The sequence below is a fragment of the Typopeltis vanoorti genome, chromosome 21 (genome assembly GCF_054136105.1).
Source record: "Typopeltis vanoorti isolate ZY-2024b chromosome 21, IOZ_Tvanoo_1.0, whole genome shotgun sequence".
Classification (NCBI taxonomy): domain Eukaryota; kingdom Metazoa; phylum Arthropoda; class Arachnida; order Uropygi; family Thelyphonidae; genus Typopeltis; species Typopeltis vanoorti.
This window is the reverse complement of record NC_143569.1, coordinates 55177080-55198952: the sequence shown is the minus strand read 5'-3', so window position 1 is coordinate 55198952 and position 21873 is coordinate 55177080. Positions and strand designations below refer to the sequence as shown.

The following is a 21873-nucleotide window of genomic DNA, read 5'->3' as shown; positions in this document are numbered from 1 at the left end:
ACAACCTCTTTATCTCTGGACGTTTATGTGTTCTTCAATAACCAACTAATCCTATGTGCAGTCTTGGACACCTTAGCAGTATGCCCTCTGAACTTTATCTCCCTATCTACCAACACCCCCAAGTCCCTAGCCTCATCAATCTCATGGAGTACCGTTCCATCAATGTGGTACACAGCTGGTAATTTTTTAATCCCAAAATGCATAACTTTACACTTTTCCACATTGAACTGACATCCATTACCTTTTTTCATTTTGCCAGCTTATTTAAATCATCCTGCAAACTCTCAACATCAGCTTGATTTTTTATTGAGCTACTCAACTTTGCATCATCAGCAAACAACTGAATATCTCCCTTCAAGCCATTTCCTATATCATTTATGTACAAATTAAACAATAACGGCCCAAGCACAAAGCCCTGAGGCACACCACTGGTCATCCTGGACTCTGCTCCTCCATATACTACTTTCTGGTATCTCTCCATGAGCCATTCTCTTATCCATATCACCAGTTTAGTATCCATACCCATCTGCTCTAATTTGCACAACAGTATTCCATGGGGTATCCTGTCAAAAGCCTTAGCAAAATCCAGAAGTATCACTGTGTAGCCATTTCCCTTGTCCAACTCAGATGTCATTCTATTATAAAAAGTTAATAAATTGCTAAGGCAGGATCGACCTTTAACAAAACCATGTTAGCCCCCCCCCCCGTAGAGTATCATATTCTGATCCACCCATTCTTGAATTCTGTCCTTAACCAACTTTTCCAATACTTTTACCACCACTCTCGAGATGGTGATTGGTCTGTAATTAACTACCACAGTCTTAGTGCACCAATCACCATCTGGTGTGGTCCCTAGGGAGTGGAAAGAAGGCAAAGGAACCACTTTGCCTTCTTTCCACTCCCTAGGGACCATACCAGAGTTCAAACTTAAGTTAAATAACCAAGTAAGATGCGTTGACAATTCCTTTGCACATTCACGCAACACCCAAGCTGATATTCCATCTAAACCTACAGCAGTGTTTGCATTTAAATTCTGCAAATTCTAAGTACCGCTGATTTATTAACTTCAGTTCTCACATTAGATATTGCTACAGGTACAGAGATATACTCACTTGGTTGATAGACTTTTGAAAAGTGATCACTCAGTAACTTTACTATTACATCTGAATTGGTCACCTCAATACCATCAGCACCCACTATGGTTATTCCTTCCAAAGTCATTCTTCCTTTTACTTGCCACATAGTGGAAGAACTCTTTGGGATCACCCTTGATCTCCTAGGCTAAGGTCTTCTCATTATCTGATTTAGCTTTTCTTATTATGCTTGAGCCTTGTACTGCTCATGGGTGTACTGATCTCCTTTCTCCTTGTAAATTCTCCATAACATTTTCTTTTTTTTGCAGATCAAGCCTGATACTACTACTCATCCATCTAATGCCTACCTTGTTTGTCTTCCTGACCATGGGAATACGTTCTGATATTGCCTTCCTCAGATACCCACTGATTATATCCCATGCACAACTAACATCTTTCCCCTGCAGTATGTTCTGCCATGGGATGGCTGTAAGCTCACTCAGAAGCTTGTTATAATTAGCTAACTTGTAGTTCTGTATATACCTCTTCTTAAGAGAGAAATCTACAAATTTTGCAACCTCCCAAGTCAATACCACATGATCGCTCTCACTAATTGGAGGTAACGAGGACACCTTACTTATGCATATATCCTATGACCAGATCCAACACTCTCACACCACGAGCCCCTTCAGTTATGTGCTGTTTTAAGTAATTATCTCTTAGAAGGTGTATGAATTCCATTTCCTTTTTTGCCACATGATATTTCCTCCTTCCAATTGATAACACCATAATTAAAATCCCCCATAATAATCACCAACCCTGTACTCATTGCACTAATTTGCAGATGCATGAATTCAATATCACTCCCTGTACCCCCTGGCCTATAGTGGCAACCAACTGTATTATATTTAGTTGCATCACTATTTCACACCAGACTGCCTCAAATGAACTATTATTCATACTTCTATCCTCTTGATATACTACTTTCTTTGGCTGCAATTCATCAGCTATCGTCAACAGTACTCCCCCCCCCATTCTATCTTCTCTATCCTCCCTGAAAATACTGTACCCATCGCATTCAATTCCAGTAACCACATCTTCTGCTGACAGCCAAGTTTCACTAATGCCTATAACTTTTGGTGAGATTGCACTGACTAATGCCAAAAATTCTTCCCTCTTATTTCGAATACTTCTTGCATTAGTACACAAAAATTGCAGATTCCCTTTAGTTCTTGTACCAGCTTTGGGACTGATGTACATTCTACTAATTTGAGTAGTCCCATGCTGATTTTTATCCACTCTAGTCTTCAAATTATTCTGCAAAAAAAGATCAACAAATATACATTCACTGCATAAGTTTCTCCTCTTACACTCAACCTTTTCAATTTTAGTTTCCCTGCCCAATTACTTTAATTTGTTCAGAAAACAGTAACTTCTTCAAACGCTTATGACCTTCCATGTTCAGATGCAACCCATCTCTTGCATATGGCTGTCTTTTGCCTTCAAACACACTCCAGACATCAACAAATTCCAGACCTCTTTTTTTTTTGCACATTCTTGCAATTATATCATTCATTATCATCGCTCATAATTGTCAAAATGAGGCAGCACACTCGCTATCCTCCCTTTGACAATTTTCTTCTTTACGATATTTAAAAATGTTCTTAATCTTTTGCTACCTGATTAATACTACCATTCAGGTCATTTGTACCCACCATAACTATCATCTTTTCTGCATCATGCCCTCTCTTTATTGCTAAAGTCACTCTCTCTGTTGTTCTGCCAGACAAGCACTCCTCAGGCATACCGCTCTCTATTCCCTTAATCATTGAATCACCATATATTATACCACTCATAACTTCATTCAAACCCAAACAAGCATCACTCACAGCCTCATTTTCTACACTATTCAGCATGACTCTCCCAGTTTCATTACTTTCCCTCAACACTCTTATCTACTTGCCTACCCTCACTTTCACAACATCTCATTTCTTCTAGCTTATGTTCTTTCGTTCTGTTGACTCCCAATCACTTCCATACTATTCATTACTTCATCATTCACCAAAGATTCTCCCTTAAACCTGTTCTAGTTACTTCAGCTAAAGTAATCTCCATAGTCCTAATTTCTCTATTCAAAGCATTTAATTCAGTCTTAATATCCTGAACCTCCTTACTGAGCACTTCCAATTCCTCTTGTAGGAGATGAAGGTCGCTTTTCATATTCACGAACTCCTGCTGAAGCTCTTCTGCTATGCTCCTGATGTTTGCTTCCATTTCCAAACACTGTAGTCTGTCTAGACACTTCTCACATACGTCAATGTTTTCATTCTTCTCATTTAGCCAAACAGTCCGCAGATCCTTCACATTCCTCGGAGCATACATATAGCAGTTTCCGCAATGCATCCACTGTGAAAAATCTACAGTGGATGCATTGTGGATTTTTCAATCGGTAGCACGAAGTCCTCTGTGCTGCCGATGTACATCTCTCTGTGGATGCCATCTTTAGATGCTGAAGCAGTGCAACAAACAAGTAGCGAAAACACAATATAAACAACAAAGTTTCAACAATAACACCACTGAAGGACATTTGTATCCAATTGAAGCCAACTGCAGCATAATTTGAGACAAAATGCCTCACTATACTTCAATTTAAAAACACTTTTTCTAGTATAGCTCAAAACAACCGCTACGTTCACTTGCGACACTAGCGCCATCAATGATTAACAGATATTTATTATTAAATGATTAACAAACATTTTGATTAATTTTACTTTTACATAGCGCAGCAGCATGTAGCTTGTATATTGTACATACATATGTTTTCCTAATGATGACCTCAATGCAGAGGTCGAAACGTCGATTGTTACTTGCTTAATGTTAAGTAAAGTAATTATTCTAACACGTGTTGTGAACCTATTTTCATCATATTCCCAAAGAGGGAGATAAGTCAGCTGTCGGACTATTGTCCCATTGCACTCAACTTAATACTCTCAAAACAATGGACTTGCAGAGGAATTTCCCTGTTGTGGTTTCAGACAAGATTTATGCAGTCATGCTTGAGACTAAGTAATTAAATTGTGAAAGAAAAACTTGGAAGAACAAGCTGAGTTCACACTGAGTAGTTGAGAAATTATGAGAAGTTATTATTATTATTATTATTATTATTCAGGCCTTCATGGAGTTAAGAGATTCATAGTGAGAAGTCCTTGTTAGGAAGCACAAAGTCTATCATACCACTCCTTGAACTCATTGACCGTTCTTGCTCTAACCACTCTTTCAGGCAATGCATTCCATGGTTCAACCACCCTCCACAGAAAGAAACCACTCCTCATTCTCTTGCTCACAGCTTCCTTTTGTAACTTCCAGGGATGGCTCCTTGTCATTACTCCTTCCTGCTGTTCCACCAAGTGAAAGAACTTCCAATGTCTACCCTGTAACTGCCTCTCAACATAAGTCTTGAGCAGATCACTTCTCCTATCCACCAAACTCTGCAATCCACATTCTCTCAGTCGATCCTCGTAACTGACATTGTACAGTCCTGAAATCATCTTTGTTATCTGTCTCTGTACCCTTTCTACAGTTAATTTATCCCCTTCAAATCCTGCGGACCAAATTTGAGAACAATAGTCTAAGCGTGGTCTGATTAGGATCTTATACAACAGAATAACTCTTTTATCTTTGCAGGTCAGCATCCTTCTCAGTATTGCAGCAATCCTCTGGGTTACCTTCACCACCTTTGCAATATGCTCCCTGAATTTCAGTTTTCTATCAATCAGCACCTCCAGATCTCTTGTCTCCTCTACTTCCTCCAGCATAGCTCCTCCAATCGAGTATGCATCCTCCCGTCGATAAATCCCAAACTTCGAGACTTTACATTTTGTTGCATTAAACCGATATCGCCATTCATATCCCAATCTGTCTAGTTTATTCAAATCCTCTTGCAGGGCTGCCACATCTGCACTATTACTGATAACCCTTCCCTGCTTCACATCATCCACAAACAACTGAATATCCCCTTGCAATCCATTGACAATGTCATTGATATAAAGTAGCAAGGCTTATACGTTGGTCATGCATAACTGGTAATTAGTTTATGGAATTAACAACATATAAAGGATATTAATTAAAGGCAACTTTAATGAATAACTTCAATATTTCGGCAACGTCACGTTGCCATCTTCAGGAACATAAAAGTATGGTATGTGCATGTAGGCACTAACAAAAGCAAATGAGGAAGAAGGCAAGAAACAAATATTGTTCCCAAAGTCCTAATGGTGCCCTCTGGTGGGCTAATTGGGTTGTCTTGGCTGTTGGGCTGAAGTTCTCATAATGTAAGTCTCCCAAATTTGGGGTCGTTTCTATGCGAAGTTATTATTATTATTCAGGCCTCCATGGAGTCAAGAGATTCATCGTGAGAGGTTCTTCTTAGGAAACACAAAGTCTATCATACCACTCCTTGAACTCATTGACCGTTCTTGCTCTAACCACTCTCTCAGGCAATGCATTCCAAAGACAACCTAATTAGCCTGCCAGAGGGAACCATTAGGATTTTAGGAACAATATTAGTTTCTTGCCTTCCTCATTTGCTTTTGTTAGTGCCTGTGTGCACATACGATATTTTTATGTTCCTGAAGATGGCAATGTGACGTTGCCAAAATATTGAAGTTATTCATTAAAGTTGCCTTTAATTAATATCCTTTATATGCATTGTTAATTCCGTAAGCTAATTACCAGTCATTGATATAAAGGTTGAATAATACAGATCCCAGTACTGAGCCCTGTGTTTCATGGGACTTTATAGAAAGCATTATTAAAACAAACTTTCATGGGATCACCAGACTGATGGAAGGTCTTACTCAGCAAGTAACATATTTTTCATATCGAACCTTAAATTGATTCACATCCATAGCTTCTGATGTTTTGGCAGTGCATTCCACTTACTCATAATTCTCCCTTCAGAAAAAGAAAATAATAAAAAAATAAATGTACTCTCACTTGCCACTTCACATATGTTTACACAACTTCCAGAGGTGGCCTCACTTTACATTCTATGTACAGTCCTGTATTAATTGATAAAGTTCCTTCACTAACATAAAGATCTCTATCTACAACTCTGTAATTTATATTTCCTTGAACCTCCTTATAATATGCATTCCAGAGTCCTGATATTGTCTTAGTCATTTGTCTCTGGATATTCTCCAGATTTTTACCTTTCAGTGAAATAGGTGATCAAATTTGAGAACAGTAGTATCTCTGGTCTGAGCAGTGCTTTATATAGTTTCACAATCACCACCTCATACCTGCTTGACAATTCATAACTTCTTATCATACCAGCAGTGTGCTACTTAGTCTTTATAGCACTTGCACTATGCACACTGAACTTCAAGTACTGTTAATCATCACCACAGATCTAAAATCTCATCCACTTCCTGAAGTTTCTTGGTACAGTACCAAACACATCATATCCTTATATTACTGTACTTTAAATACTGTACTTTGCACCATTGGTATCACTCCTTATAACTCTCCCCAACTTTGCAATATTAGCAAACAACTGCAGATCTCCTGTCAGTCTACCTAATCTTTCCATAAATACTGTTACAACTTCTGCACCCTCTGTGCTGTCCATATAATTGTGCAAGCCCAGTTCCATTAGTGATGCTGTTCACAGCCAACATTCGAGTGTTTATCAGTAGAGAGAGAAAGAGAGAGTTGTTTAGCTGTATGGGTTAACATGCATTGGGGAAATTATGAAAACCGTGTAACTGTAAATAGCTTTTCACAAGGTTGGAATGCAGCCATCTGTTATTTTTTGCATGCTAAAAACACTCGGGATCGGTAGGATGTTTTTGTAACTTTCTATTAACCATTATAATGATACAGAAGACGTATCTGACCACCAAAGCACAGATTGACCATGCTGCGTTAGGACACAACATCTTGTAAGGGTGTGAAGGTATGTCCCTGCTGTGATCCTGTGAGAATGCAGAAAGTGATGTTGCAAGAGATGAGTGTTTCACAGAGAATGTAACGTGTACTTACTGGTGGTGAGAGCTTGTTGTCTTTCTACTGGACGTTTTCTAATGCCACAACTTCTGTGGTACCAGAGATGGTGATAAAATCAAAGACACTTCTCCGTGTCTTTGATTTTATCACCATTTTATTTTAAAACCATACCACCTAGGATTGAGAGGTCATCACCCTGCATCAGTGATGGTTTGGTGGTGACATATCAGTTGGTATCCAAGTTGCATTTCTGTGAGAAAGGGAGTCAAAACTTTTGCCAAAGTGTATCAAGACACTGTGCTGGTACAGCCCCCTGAACATCATCTTGCATTGTATTTTCAGAGAAGATAGAGGAAATAGGGCAGGAGGAGGTGTATTATTATTAATGATATATGAAGAACTTCAAGAAAAAAAACAGAAGTTAAGGAAGATTGTAGATCTGAGAAAAATGGTTCATTTGAGGCTGTCTAGCGTGAGATAGAGGCCAATAGGACAAAATATATTGTTGGTTGATGATAGAGTATGAATCGGGTGTAAAGAAGATGTGAATGACATGCATTGGCAGATTAGCATGATAATTACTTGTCCTGTACAATGAGTGAGGACAAGTAATTACCATAGGATACTTCAACTATGGGAATATAGATTACAAGGGGGAAAGGGCAAGTGGAAAAATGGAAATGAAATGTCTTGTAGATAATCTTATACGTTGGTTAGACAATGTTACATTGCTATCTTCCCTGAAGATGGCAATGTAATATTACTGAAATATAGGTAGTTATTAAAGTTTTTATAATTAATAATCTAGTTTACGTTGTCATTTCCTAAAAAATGAGAAGCTAGAAAATGGAATTTATATAGTTACTAAAGGATAATTACCTTAAACTGTACATGATGGAGGGGACCATCATGGGTTTGAGAGAGTTGGATCTGGTAATCACATCAGAAGATCTATATATAATTACAGTGGCAATTCTACTTCCAATTGAGGAAAGTGACCATACAGTCACTTTCCCCTGGAGATTCTGGGGGATTGCTCAACATGTGAAAATTTCATTCAAGAAATTTTACATAAACCCTTTCATTCAAGAAGGGGTTTATGCAAAACTAAAAAGCTGGCAATTATGACAAACTTAAGAGTCAACTTGGAGCAGTGCTATGGCCTAAGAAATTACATGGAATGAATGTCATTAATGCATGAGAAAAACTCAGGGATTGTTTGAGCAAGGCAGTATCAGACAGCTTACTCAGGGTCAGAAGGATAAACCGAGTAGAGATTAAGTGGATGAGTAGCAATATAAAGCAGAAACTGAAAGAAAGTATTGTGGAAGGAATGAATCTACCCTATATATATAAAATGATAAGCCTTTTTGTGTAACGTTTTTCTATCACATTTTTTTCAAGTTATTTGAAACATTTTGAAACTCGGGAGAACCGGCCTACCAGGCTAGAACTCGGGGGAGGGGGCTTGGGGGGGAAGGAACCCCCTTTTTTGATTTTTTGATGACTCGAATTTCGAGTCTTCAAAATTCGAGTCATCAGAATTCAAGGAGAACAGGCCTACTAGTCTGGAACTCAGGGGGTTGGGCATCGTAGGTGCCAGGGACCCCTCTCGAATTTTAGCCGAGTGGTTATGCGTTCTGCAACCATACTGTATGCCTGGGAAAGGAGTGTCCTGCATTCAATTCTTGTCGCCGACGTGAGGAGCTATGGATCTTTCTCAGACATAGCCAAGTTAGCTGGTTTTGGGAGTGGACTGCATGGTTTTTCTCCCTAGTTTATATGAGGTTTTTCCTTCTGTAAAGCAGGCAAACCAGTCTTAAGAACACAATGCTCACAGACAGTTACACTTGGTTGAGTGTGGGGGTAACAACCCAACCTTGTAGTGAGTTACGAAACCCAAAAATGGGAGGCCCAGGTCCTACATGGGACTGCAGTGCCGAAGAAGGAGAAGAATAACAGATGTCAAAATATATTCAGTTTGGCTGTTTACTTTATGCAGACTATTATTAGATCTCTAGAGAGTCAAGAGCTCATTGCAGAAGCCTGTACATCACCCATAACAGCTATCATATCCTTTCATAAACTTGTTCACACTGGATGTACTTGCTACTTCAACAGGCAAATGGTTGCACTTACTCACTGCTCTATGAGAGAGAAACCTAGTTCTTACCCCCTTTCTTAATTGCACATAAACTTAACGTCCATGGATGTCCCCCCTTGTCGTCTTTCTACATTTTCTGTATTGTATCCTCCTCAGTTATCATTCTACCATTATCACTGACTAACATAGAAAAAAAACTCCCTAGGATTTCTTTTGGCCTCATTTGCTAACTGCATCTTTGCTACCCTTACCAAGCATGACTTCCTTGCTTGCTCCTTATGCTCTTGATGTAACTGATTATTACCATTCATCTTGTGATGCCTTCACAATACTTTTTTCCTTCCAGCTTCCATGCTTCTTCTCTTCAGTCATCCATTTTATACCTACCTCATCTAATCTCCTGACCTTTGAAATAGACTCAGACATTTCCTCTGCCAGATAATTCCTGAGTAGGAACCAAGCAGCATTGATTTCCTTCTCATCCAATTCTTTATTCCATGCTATAGCTGCAAGCTGCCTCTTGAGTTTGTCATAATCACTAGCCTTATAGTTCTACATATATCCCTTTCTAACAGAATGTCTGATATGGCTGGCCACCACCCAAGTGATCATTTCTTGGTCACTTTCGTCAACTGAAGGAAGATGTGACACCTCATTTATAATAACAATCCCTGATGAGGTAATCAAATTCAGTACCCTCAATCTTCCTGTATATTGCCTAAGAATAGTTGGCCCTCAAAATTTCAAGAAAGTCATTCTCTTTGCCTTTATTCCAGTCTATATTATCTTAATTAAAATTCATAATGATCACCCTTTTCTTATTAGCCAAACCAATTTACCTATACAATTTCTTTCTCACCACCTTCACATTACCAGGTCTATATATAGCAACAGCCTACTAAACTTTTCATGCTATCCATCTTTCACCATACTACTTCAAAACTACTGTCACTATTTGCTTCTTTTATCTCCAGCTTAGATGGGCATAGCTCCTCTGTTACCATCAATAGCACTCGCTTTCTCTCTCTTTATAAAAACCTACATGTCCCTCTATCTGTATTCCTGTCAGAATGTCATTTTCATCCAACCACATCTCAATTATTCCAACAGTTTTTGGGTGATTGAACTCTATCAATGTTACAATATCATGAACCCCATTTTGGATACTTCTGGCATTCATAAATATACAGACAAGCTTCTTTTTTGGTTCTATAACTAGTCCCATTGATGTCTCAGATGTGACTCCATACTTCCCCCTGGCCATTCCTCTCTTTTATCACTAATATTACACCTCTCTCTCTCCAGATGTAAATGCTATATCCACATCCTTGACTATCTCAATCCTTTCTTGCACATTTACTCATCTACTCCTGTAATCATCATCTTCATTTCTCACGCAGTGTCTCCCTGCCCATCCAGACTCATCCTATTTCCCTGTCTGTCTTGTATTTCTTCCATGTTCTTTTCACTTGTGCAAATCACCACTCCATTCACAAACTCTCCCTCTCTTCCACCACCTCTTACTTCCTTAGGTCTTGCATTCACTTTGGTCATTACTTTCTTTTCCACCAACAGTTTTTCTAGCTGACTCACACCAAACATTCCTCAGATTTATCTCTCATGCTTACAAAATGAACTCCTTTCTCCTCACAGAATGCTGCTAACATACCATTTTTGCTTGCCATCTCAACTTATTGTCATACTTGGGGAATATATTAACTGCCTTACCTACCACACATTTATCTTTAACTTTCCTTAACAACCTCCTGACATCCATCTTTACATTCTCCTTGTTACCAACCAAATCATTTGTGTCTATTACCACAAACAACTCTTTCGTTTGCTTACTCCTTATATCCTCTGCTTCAATTACTCTGTTCATTTTACTTTCCTGAAAATAAATCTTATGTACTTTTTGATTTATCACATATTTAATCATGGAATCCCCCCTATACATGGCTACTTTCGAATCATTTAATATCTTTTTCAGAAGGCAATCTTTCTTATACATCCATGCAAATCTGTAATTCTCCTCAGTTCATTCTTCAGAAGTTTAATCACTTGCCTCATATTTACCAATTCTGCTTTCATCTCTTCAATTACTTTCTCACTGCCATTTATGCCAATAGCATTCTTGCTACATTGCACGTTCACTTTTGTGCCACTAACATACTGCCAGTTTCCCCTGCTGTCTTACTATTATCATCAGTCATATCATCTTTCAGGCACTTAGCTGTCAATCTTGTTGACTTCCATAGCTACATTCATTATCTCCTGGCCTTTTGCCTGCTACCACTTGCATTCAAAGACACGTAATCCATAAGCATGTTACACTTTTTACACACACCTATGCTTTCTCATCTTTCTTATTACTCCTCTCTTTATAGATATCCTCAATATCTCCCCCAGCATACATATTACATTCATGACATGTCACCATTTTTGAAAAATCAATGCACCTTGCTTTCGTCTTTTGCGCTAATCTATGTCTCACTGTCATTTTGTTCACTGTCAAAGCCATACACAAGATACACAAAGAATTTAATTATTTCATAATTTTAACTGAACCAAACATTGCATGCTAACCACAGCTATCACACAACAAAATTTAATTAACAAACTATCGATATTGCTACGCACAAATATAAAACATCAGCTGTATTGAACCTATGGAACAGGTAAAATTCTTTTGTTGTTCAGTGCATTTGTTTTGTGAAAATGTCTAATTAAATTTGGAAATAGACCAAAGAATGCACTGGACTGATATTGAAGCGGTATTAAAAAGGTGCTCAAATGGTTTCTTGCCATATCAGCTTTGCTGGTGTGGTGGAGAACCAGTTACTTATGTTTGTATGAAGTACAAGAGAAATTAGTCATAACTCTAAACCAGCAATATACAAGACAAGTTGTTTATTATTTTAACGGTATAATAGAACACAGAAACTAAGTAAATAATTAATTTATTAATTTGATGCTGATATTTCGCTGGTGTTATAACCAGCATCTTCAGAGCACAAAAACACTGTTTGTCACTTCAGAGCACAAAAACAAACAGTGTTTTTGTGCTCTGAAGATGCTGGTTATAACACCAGCGAAATATCAGCATCAAGTTAATAAATTAATTATTTACTTAGTTTCTGTGTTCTATTATACCGTTAAAATAATAAACAACATGTTCGACGAACACATAAGTCTGTCCACACAATATACAAGACAAATTTATGCATTCAAATGAATTTTAACTTATGGATCTAGGAGAGTTAGATTAGAAATAACAGTTGCTCAAGATTAGAGACTGAAGTGAGAATTCTGAGAAAAATTAGGGGCGCAAATGGATTGCAGAATCATTAAAAAGGAACTTGACATTGTCAGCATTTGAGAATGTGTAAGTAGAGCTAGTAGTGTGGAAAGGTTAGTAAAACAGTTGTCTGTGATAGGAGGGCAGAGAAAACTACAGAGGACGTTCAAGGTGAATTGTGGCATTTTTAGTGTCCCAGTAGGTTGAAATGCAAGATCTCTGACACTTTGTATATTGAAGTTTGACAAATAACAGTTTAATCTGGAGGTAAGATATTGATAGAAAGCTGGTAATAATATAAACTTAATCATGTAGTACTATCATAATATCCTGTACATCTTTTGAGGATACACAGCAGGACTTTGATAACTTGTTCTAATGGCTACCACCATAATTTTGGCATGTTTCTTTAAGCCTGTAAAATTATGAGCAGCTGCTGATCAACATCCATAATCATTTCAGCTTCAGAATTACTGAACTAGCTTCTCTTCCTCTTTCATTTACATCTGTTCTTTGGAACAGCCTTCCAGAGAAAACAGTGTGAAGAAGGTCAGCTGTTCAAGATCAATAGGTTCCTTTTTATTTCTTACACACACACATCACTGAAATGTCATAGGTTTGCAATCTGTTATGTGTATGGGATATATATATTAACAAGCTTCCTAAGAATACCTGATATACCATCCAGAAGAGCGTAATCAAGTTAAGAGATGATCCCTCTCTCCCTCTCGCTCACACACAGATTCCCTTCACTTTTTTTTATATTTGTTCTGTTTTTATGCTATGCCTTTTCTTTAGGTATTTTCATTGGCATTGCTCTAGCAAATGAACCATTACCCTTTCTCCATTTTCCTCTTAACATATTAAAACAGGAGTACTTGCTGGTGCTCCATACACAATTCACCCTCCAACTTAACAAACCAACTTCTCACATCTGTTATTTCAGTTACCTCTGTTCTTTGGAACAACCCTACCCGTATCATTTTCCCCATTTGATTAAGACTTTTAGCTGTTCAAGAAGGGTATCAATAGGTTCTTCATTTTTTCTTCTCTCTCTCGCTCTCTCTCACACACACACACACACACACACACACACACACACACACATATGAGGGTGGTCTGAAAAGGCCTCAGCCATAGATGGCAACACTGTTGGCAAGATTTTTTTTTTTTTTTCTCAGTTGGTACATCTGTGATAAGCATCCATGTGAAATTGCAAGTCATTCTATCAAGTAGTTTGTTTTATACAGCTGTCTAAAGCAAACCTATCTGTATCCCTTGAAATGGATAAAATTGAGTGTCGTGCAGTTAAAAGAAGGTTTAATGGCAAAAGAAATTCATTCGAAGTTCATAAAAGTTTATAGGTACTCTTCTCCTTTGTTTTTGACAATTAAGAAATGGGCTGCCGAGTTTAAATGTGGTCGTACCAGCCTTGAAGATGATCCACGTGAAGGACGTCCAAAAAGTGCAACAACACCAGAAATCATTGATATGGTATTGGATGACTGACAAGTCAAAGTGCTTGAAATTGCTGAGATTATAGGCATTTCAAAAGAACATGTAGGATATATTTTGCATGAAGAATTGCAAATTAAAAAGCTCTGCGCAAGATGTGTGCCACCCTTGCTCACAGCAGATCAAAAACACACTCGCATGAAAATCTCTGAACAGTGCTTGGAGCATTTTAACAAGAATAGAACTGATTTTGTGCATCGATTTATTAGTATGGATGAGACTTGGATTCACCATTACACACCTGAATCCAAACAGCAGTCAAAACAATGGACAGAAGCTGGTTGTTCAGTGCCAAAGAAGACAAAGTCGGTTCCATCAGCAGGAGAGTCATGGCATCGGTGTTTCGGGATGCTAAAGGCATTTTGTTTATTAATTATCTTGAAAAGGGTAAAACAATAACTGGAGAATATTATTCCGATCCTTTAACCAGACTAGGCGAAAAAATTCTTTGTGAGAAAAGACCCAGTTTGCAGAAAAAAAAAAATCATCTTTCATCAGGACAATACACCTGCCCACAAAGGTGTTTTGACAATGGGAAAATTAAGGGATCTGCACTATGAGTTGTTGGAGCATTCACCCTATTCCCCAAATTTGACTCCCTCTGACTTGTATCTCCTCCCAAAACTAAAACTCTTCCTCGCTAGTCACCATTTTTCTTCAAATCATGATTGCAGATGTAGAGGGGTATTTTGCAGATCTTACTGAGAACCACCACTTGGATCAGATAATGGGGCTGGAGCATTGATGGAATAAATATATTGGTCTTAAGGGAGATTATGTTAAAAAATTTAAATAATTTTGAAATTATAAATTCGTTTTTTCATTTTTAGGTGTCTTCTCGGCCTAACAATGTGTGTGTGTGTGTGTGTGTATATATATATATATGTATATATATATGATGATGATGATGATATATATGCTTGTGTGTGTGTAATTAATATATATTTAATTAATAATTAATTATATATATAATTAAACAAGTTATAATAATTAATATACAATTAAAACTTTTTCCTTGAATGCGCACATAGCAAATAATCATTGCTTGTGAGTAGTAACCTACTCAAATAACTTCCTGCTCTGTTAATTAAAAATAAAAAATAAACAAATAAATTTGCAATACGTATATTTGCAACACAAATATGTAGTATAAAATTATAAAAATTACAAATTGTACATAAATATCATTGCACATAATGCATAAATATTTTAGACACAATAAAATAAAGCTCATATTTTAATCGTCATCACTATCTTCATTCTTTTTCTTTGTGTAACTTTCTACATCGGGTACAAAACACTTGAAAAACCAATTTTCAAACATGCTAGCTGTAACCCATGCCTTTTTGGTTGGCCCGCCAATAAACAGGTAGGGTGGACTTGTCGAGCCCTTTCATCGCACGAGGATTTGCAGATCAGTTAATAAACATTAGTTTTGTCATGTAATCACCTGATGCATTACTACAGAACAGTAGAGTAATTCTATCTTTGGAAACTTTGAATCCAGGAGCTGATCTTTCATTTTTTGAAATATAGGTGTGTTTTGGCATTTTTTTTCCAATATAACTCGGATTCATCCGCATTGAACACCTGGTCTGTACTATAACCACCTTCTTTAATGATTTTTAAAAGTTCTGCTGGGTATTTCCGGGCAGCTTCAATGTTGCTGATTCTCCTTGGATTTGAAGATTATACAAAGAAAACCGCTTTTTAAAGTTTTCGAACCAACCCTTACTGGCACAGAATCCATGCTGAGAGATTTCTTCTGAAGAATCTTAATCAAGTTCTTTTAAATGTTTATAAACTTTCAGAGCTTTTTGCTTAATAAGGTGTTCCATCCAAAGGAATTTTCTTTTGAGTGCAATCTTCTATCCAAATCATTAGAGATTTCTCCATTTTTTCTATTAGAATATCGCGAATACGAGCAACGCACTTTGCACTCATCATTGACCCAGCAATAAAACTTTCTCGGATTTTATATTCATTTTGTTTGATTGTTCGAATTGTTGATTCATTTAAATTCAGAGTCCTTGCAACAACTCCTGGTTTTTCTCCAATTTTCAACTGATTCAAGATTTTAATTTTTTCTTCGAGAGAAATGAATTTCCATTTCAATGTTGTTTTTTTTCCTTTCGTTGCAGTTTTAGTGGCCATTACAATAAAAAGAAACTTTTACATAAAAAAAAAGCATACATATGTATGTAACTCACCAGAAAATAAACTGCTCATCTTGAGAATAACACACTTATGATTTTTAATGCGCTTTCCTGGCAGAAAACGAAGACAATTTTCAACAATAAACATTTTATACAGTAAACTCTACAGGTGGAACCTATGACAGTCGTGCCAGAGGTGGCATGTCTGAGAATTTTGCTGGCACGTCAACGATTTACAAGTGATATCCTTTTATACGCTTACAAATTATTCAACTTTTTTTTTAATTATTACAATACGTACAAGCTGAATTTTGTTTTACACAAGAGAGCAGCTATAAAGACGTGCATATGATTGGTGTGGTATTAACAAAAGATCGCGCTACCCAAAGACAAAGGCAACTGCAAGTGTTGAATTGAAATGCTAATTCTCTTCAATCGAATTCCATAACATCTGAAACTGTCATAACAACATTCACTATTAGTTTTAACACATTCACAACAGGGTGTCATTTATCGTTCTGACGCAACTTCTCATTACTGACTGGCTCAACTCACATGAACGTTTCAACCCTTGGTTGAATTGTATGGCTTCTTGTTTGCATTTGAGGTGGCAGGCAAACTCATACATTCATTATATGGCATGTTTGAATTCTTGGTAGAATTTTATTTTAAGTTAGCCTTTGTGATCTGTCATAATGATATCGAGAATTTCAAATGCAATAAAACAAACACTTATTTCATAATTGAAAAATTGGACAATAGTTTTTAGTTAGATACTGTGTTTCAGTTCAACATATGGTTTTGCTTAAGTCTATACAGCATAGTTTGTGTGAGAGGGGACATGTGATTTATTAGGTAGTGCCGTTTTTATTCCATCTGTCTCTAATTGCACTATTTGTTGAGAATGGCACAGACTGCAAAAGCCTCTGTACAGTACCTTATTCAGGGATACAATAAAACTAAATTCGATATTTTTAACTACTTGAGCGATACAGGCAGACACAAATTTAACGAAGATAAAATTTGATTTTAAGGTGCGCGGTGAAAAATATATGAAAAAAAGTAAAATAAAGGGTTTACTAGAAATTGTAGACTGCGTTATACGAGGGTTACCTGTATATAATATCTTGGTATTTTTAATTTATTGATTGTTGGTACTCATTTCTTTACTTTATAATCTCTTATTATATTCTGCATTTCAAGGGATTTAAAATTTCTTTTTCAGCTGTCGATATCTCTTATGGAGCTATTTTTTGTTTCTCATGTGGAGATTATGTTTATGACAGGGAACTGGAAACTATAGCCAAGAAGCATAGAAGAAAAGCAGCTAGATCACTAGGTATGTCAAATATCAATTTTTGATTATTTGAAATTTTTGTGAAACTAATTATTATAAGGATGGATTTTAGTATTGTATTTTGGAAAATAGTTAATATTTGCTGTAGATCTAGAATGCTTTGTCATTAAATAACTTAAACTTTGATTATTAAAAAAATGTTTCCTTATATAAATTTGATTGCTGACTACAATTATGAATTTCTTTTAACTGAATTAGTTATATTGCTTACAAGTTGCAGTTCTTTAATATATAGTAGAAAACAATTGGTCATGTTTCTTACTTTTACAGTTCTCAACCACAACTTATGAATTCTGAAACAATTTATCTTATTTTTTGTAGTGTAAATATAAACTGCATTTTCATGTTTCTGATTTTAAGGAATTAAGATCTACAGATTTAGTAAGTTACTTATGAACTCCATAATTGACACAATTTTTGGTATTTGGCCCAGTACCTTTGGTTAGACATACTTCCTAATTTTTTAGGAAATGACAATGTAAACTAAATTATTAATTATAAAAACTTTAATAATAACTATCTATATTTTGGCAGTGTTACATCCTCATCTTCAGGGATCACATAACAATATGTGCTTGCAGACACTCACACTAAGCAAATGAGGCTGAAGAAATGCAACTGAAGTCAGTCCTAGAATCCTAAAAGGTGCCCCCTAGCAGGCTATATTGAGTTGTCTTGGCCATTGGGCTGACGATCTTAGAATGTATGCTTCCCAAATTTGTTGAGGTTTGGGAAGTTTTTCAGAGCTGAGGCTGATTCGAGGAATAATCTTTCAAACTTGTACTTGCTATAGTGTAATAAAGTGGCCTTCTTCCAGCATATTCTTTAGAAGGTGTTGGTGGGTGTCCAGTGCATGGTCATCAAGTGGCTCTGAATGGCTGAGTAGCTTTATTGGTGGAACCTAATGCAGTCAGTTTTCTTATGTGGAAAACAGACAGAACAGCCAATATCCTGATATTGGTTGTCCTACCTGTTTGACCATAGTTTGTAACTGCAAGGGACCTAGGTGAGTCTAGGGGAAGTTGCTGGTCTTTGATGGAATGGATAAGAGATGCTAATTTCTTATGTGGTTTGCAACCAGTTGTGAGGTCATGTTTTCTTAAGATTTTTGTTCGTTTTTTGGATATACCCTGGATGGAATGGTGTTAGGTTTAGAGTAATCTCTGCTATGAAGGGAGAGGAGGTTGTGGTTACCTGGTTTTAATATTTTTTTGAATTTTTTTGCGGTTATAGCCATTGGTTAAGAAGGTGTTAAGGATATGGTTAAGTTTGGTAGTTAGAGCATTGTTATCTGAACTAATTAATTTTGCCCTGCTATATAGGGTTTTTATAATCCCATATTGTTGGGAGTGGGTGACCGCTGGTGAATGTATCTGCCTGAATGATCCGTGGCTTTTTCTGTGTACAGAAAATCTACACATACAGGTGAACACATCATCTACATAGCATAACCAAACAGTAGGTTTATGTGGGGCAGAGTTTAAGGCTTTTTCTTCAAAGGTCTCCATAAAGAAGTTGACAGGGGTGGTGAGAGTGGAGAACCCATGGCTGTCTCCCCTCTGTCTGTTTGTAGAATTTTCTTTGCCAAGCGAAATAGCCTGAATTCATGGTGAACTGAAACAGGGCTGAGATATTGGAAGGAAATTTGGTTTGGATGAGATCTAAGGTATCTTTGAGTGGGACATCGGTGAATAAGGAGGAAACATCAAAACTGTTCAGTGTGTTGATGTGCGAAGTTTTCTATACTGGTTTTAAAGTGGGCTGAGTTTTTTTATGTGTTGCCAGTATATTGTGTGGGCACTTTGGTTATATGTTTGGGGAATGTGGGGGAATCAGTGCCATCCACAATAGGATTTAATGGTACATTTTGCTTATGGATTTTTGTTAGTCCATATATCTTGGGGTGAGGGGAACATCTACAGTTGGTCACTTCCACAGGCCAAGAGGTAACTTTCTTAAGGAGCTTATGGAGTGTTCTGATTTTGGTGCTGGTGGGATCATATTCTATAGGGAGATAAGTAGAATGATCTAAAAGTAAAGAGGCAAACTTACCTGTGTAATCTGATTGGTTTAGAATCACCTTGGCATTTTCCTTATCAGGTTTAATAATTGCTATTTTTTTTTTGTTGCTTTTTATTTCTTGCTGAACTTTGAATTCTTTTTTTGATAGGTGGCTTTTTTGGTGGTTTTGTTTGGATAAGAACACTGGCTGCATCCAGTCTGATATTTTTGGCAATATGGTTGAGAAGGCTGCAGATACCTTGTTCTACCTTTATCATTATTTCTTCTGCAGGGATCTCTTTTAGTGCTGTAGTGAAGTTGTGGCCACGTGTGAGTGCACTGATTGCTTCAGGATAAGGAATGATAGGTTTATTACCAAGTTGAGAAGTAGTTGAGGTTCAGAAGCTGAGTTCTTTTGTAAACTTTCAAATTTTTTTAACATGCTGACATCATATTCTTTGAAATACTTTTTCTGTTGAGGCGTTCGAGACGTTGGAAAGGATTGCCCAAAGGTCAGTGTCCAGTGTAGTGGCAAGCTATACTTCTATTGCACGAATAGCTTCAATGGTGTCGGCCAAGAGAATGTGGGTGGCAGCAAAGAGGTAACTTTCTTATGGATCCTATGGAGTGTTCTGAATTTGGTGCTGGTGGGATCATATTCTACTTTACTTTTAGAAGAGCGAAGATAGTGCGTCTGTATATGTGAAAAGATTCCTGAATCTTGAAGAGTTTAATATGACCATATTTATTTAGATTAGGTTGGATTTTAATCTGCTGCTGATTCTAAAAAAATAGTCTTGCTAGTTTGAATTTGCTGTGGTTGTGGCTTAGTTTTTTCTGTTTGATTCTATACATGGTATCCAAGGCACTGTCAGCCAGACCTGAATGATCATAGTTGTTTCAGTAGATTTATTTCTTATGTTCTCTTCTTACCCAATGGCTACAACTCTCAAAAAATATTAAAACAACAAAGATTACTCTAAATCTATCACCATTCCACATATCCAGGGTATATCCAAAAAACTAACAAAAATCTTAAGAAAATATTACCACACAACTAGTTACAAACCACATAAGAAATTGGCACCTCTTATCCACTCCACCAAAGACCAGCCACTTTTTCTAGACCTACCTGGAGTATACCAAGTCCCTTGCAGTTGCAAACTGTCTTACTATGGCCAAACAGGCAGGGCAGCCAATATCAGGATATCCGAACATAAGGACTGCATTAGTCCCACCAATACAGCCACTCAGGACTTGCTGACCATTCATTGGACATCTACCACAGAATACGCTGGAAGAAGGCCACTTTATTACATTACAGTAATTACAAGTTTGAAAGATTATTCCTTGAATTAGCCTTAGCTCTGAAAAACTTACCAAACCTCAACAAATTTGTGTGTATGAGACTGCCCCAAATTGGGGAAGCATATATTCTAAGATCGGCAGCCTAGTGGCTAAGACAACCAAATATACCCTACTATGTGGGGGGGGGAGCACCTTTTAGGACTCTAGGACTGACTTCAGTTGCCTTTCTTCAGCCTCATTTGCTTAGTGTGAGTGCCTGCATGCACACATCATTGTTTTATGATCCCTGAAGATGGCAATATAACATTGCCAACATATGTAGTTATTAATTAAAGTTTTTATAATTAATAATTTAGTTTATGATGTCATTTCCTAAAAAATTAGAAAAAAGATAGATCCCTTTGTTTATGTATAAGTTGTCCACAGCTAAAGTCCTATGATTGGTACTATTGGCTTGTCTTGGCTATTGAGCTGGATCACTAAGAATTAATATTTCTCAAATCTTGGAGAGTTTAATACAACTATATTTATTTATATTACATTTTTTTTTTTTTTTTAATCTGCTGCTGATTCTGAAAAAATAGTCTTTCATTTGAATTTGCTGTGGTTGAAGCCTAGTATTTTTCTATTTGATTTTTTCTGTATAAGGTATCCAAGGCATGGTCATCCAGACCTGAATGATCATAGTTGTGGCAGCAGATTTTCCAATTTGACCATAATATGATAAGTTGCAAGAACAAAGGAACTTTGTAAACATCTGGAACAGAGAGGCAAGGGAGTGGCTCCTTTGGAGAGCAGATAAGTGCAGCCAGTTTCAAATGAGGTTTGAAAACAGTGCAGAGATTATATTTCTTTAAAGTTGTGACTGTTTTCCTATTCTCAGCCAAGAATTTTGGAGTATTTTCTCAAATATTTCAGATAAATCTAAGCATAAGGAATTTCAAAAAATAAAGAAGAAACATATATTCAAAAAAAAAAAAAAATTACATTGTTTAGAGATCTCTTTCTGAGTTGCAGATTTGGCCTCTTCGAGTTAACATTTTGTCAAAAGGCCT

The 21873-nt window shown here is 36.9% G+C and overlaps 1 protein-coding gene across 2 annotated transcripts in view; it reads left to right on the top strand.

Moving 5' to 3' along the window:
- The window catches only part of not (ubiquitin carboxyl-terminal hydrolase nonstop), a 231675-nt gene that overhangs the window by 72389 nt on the left and 137413 nt on the right, over positions 1 to 21873 (top strand). For both annotated transcript variants that reach the window (XM_090411716.1, XM_090411717.1), the window contains one exon: positions 17378 to 17491. In XM_090411716.1, coding sequence (XP_090267842.1) covers positions 17378 to 17491 — 114 coding nt within the window. The remainder of the gene's footprint in view (positions 1 to 17377; positions 17492 to 21873) is intronic.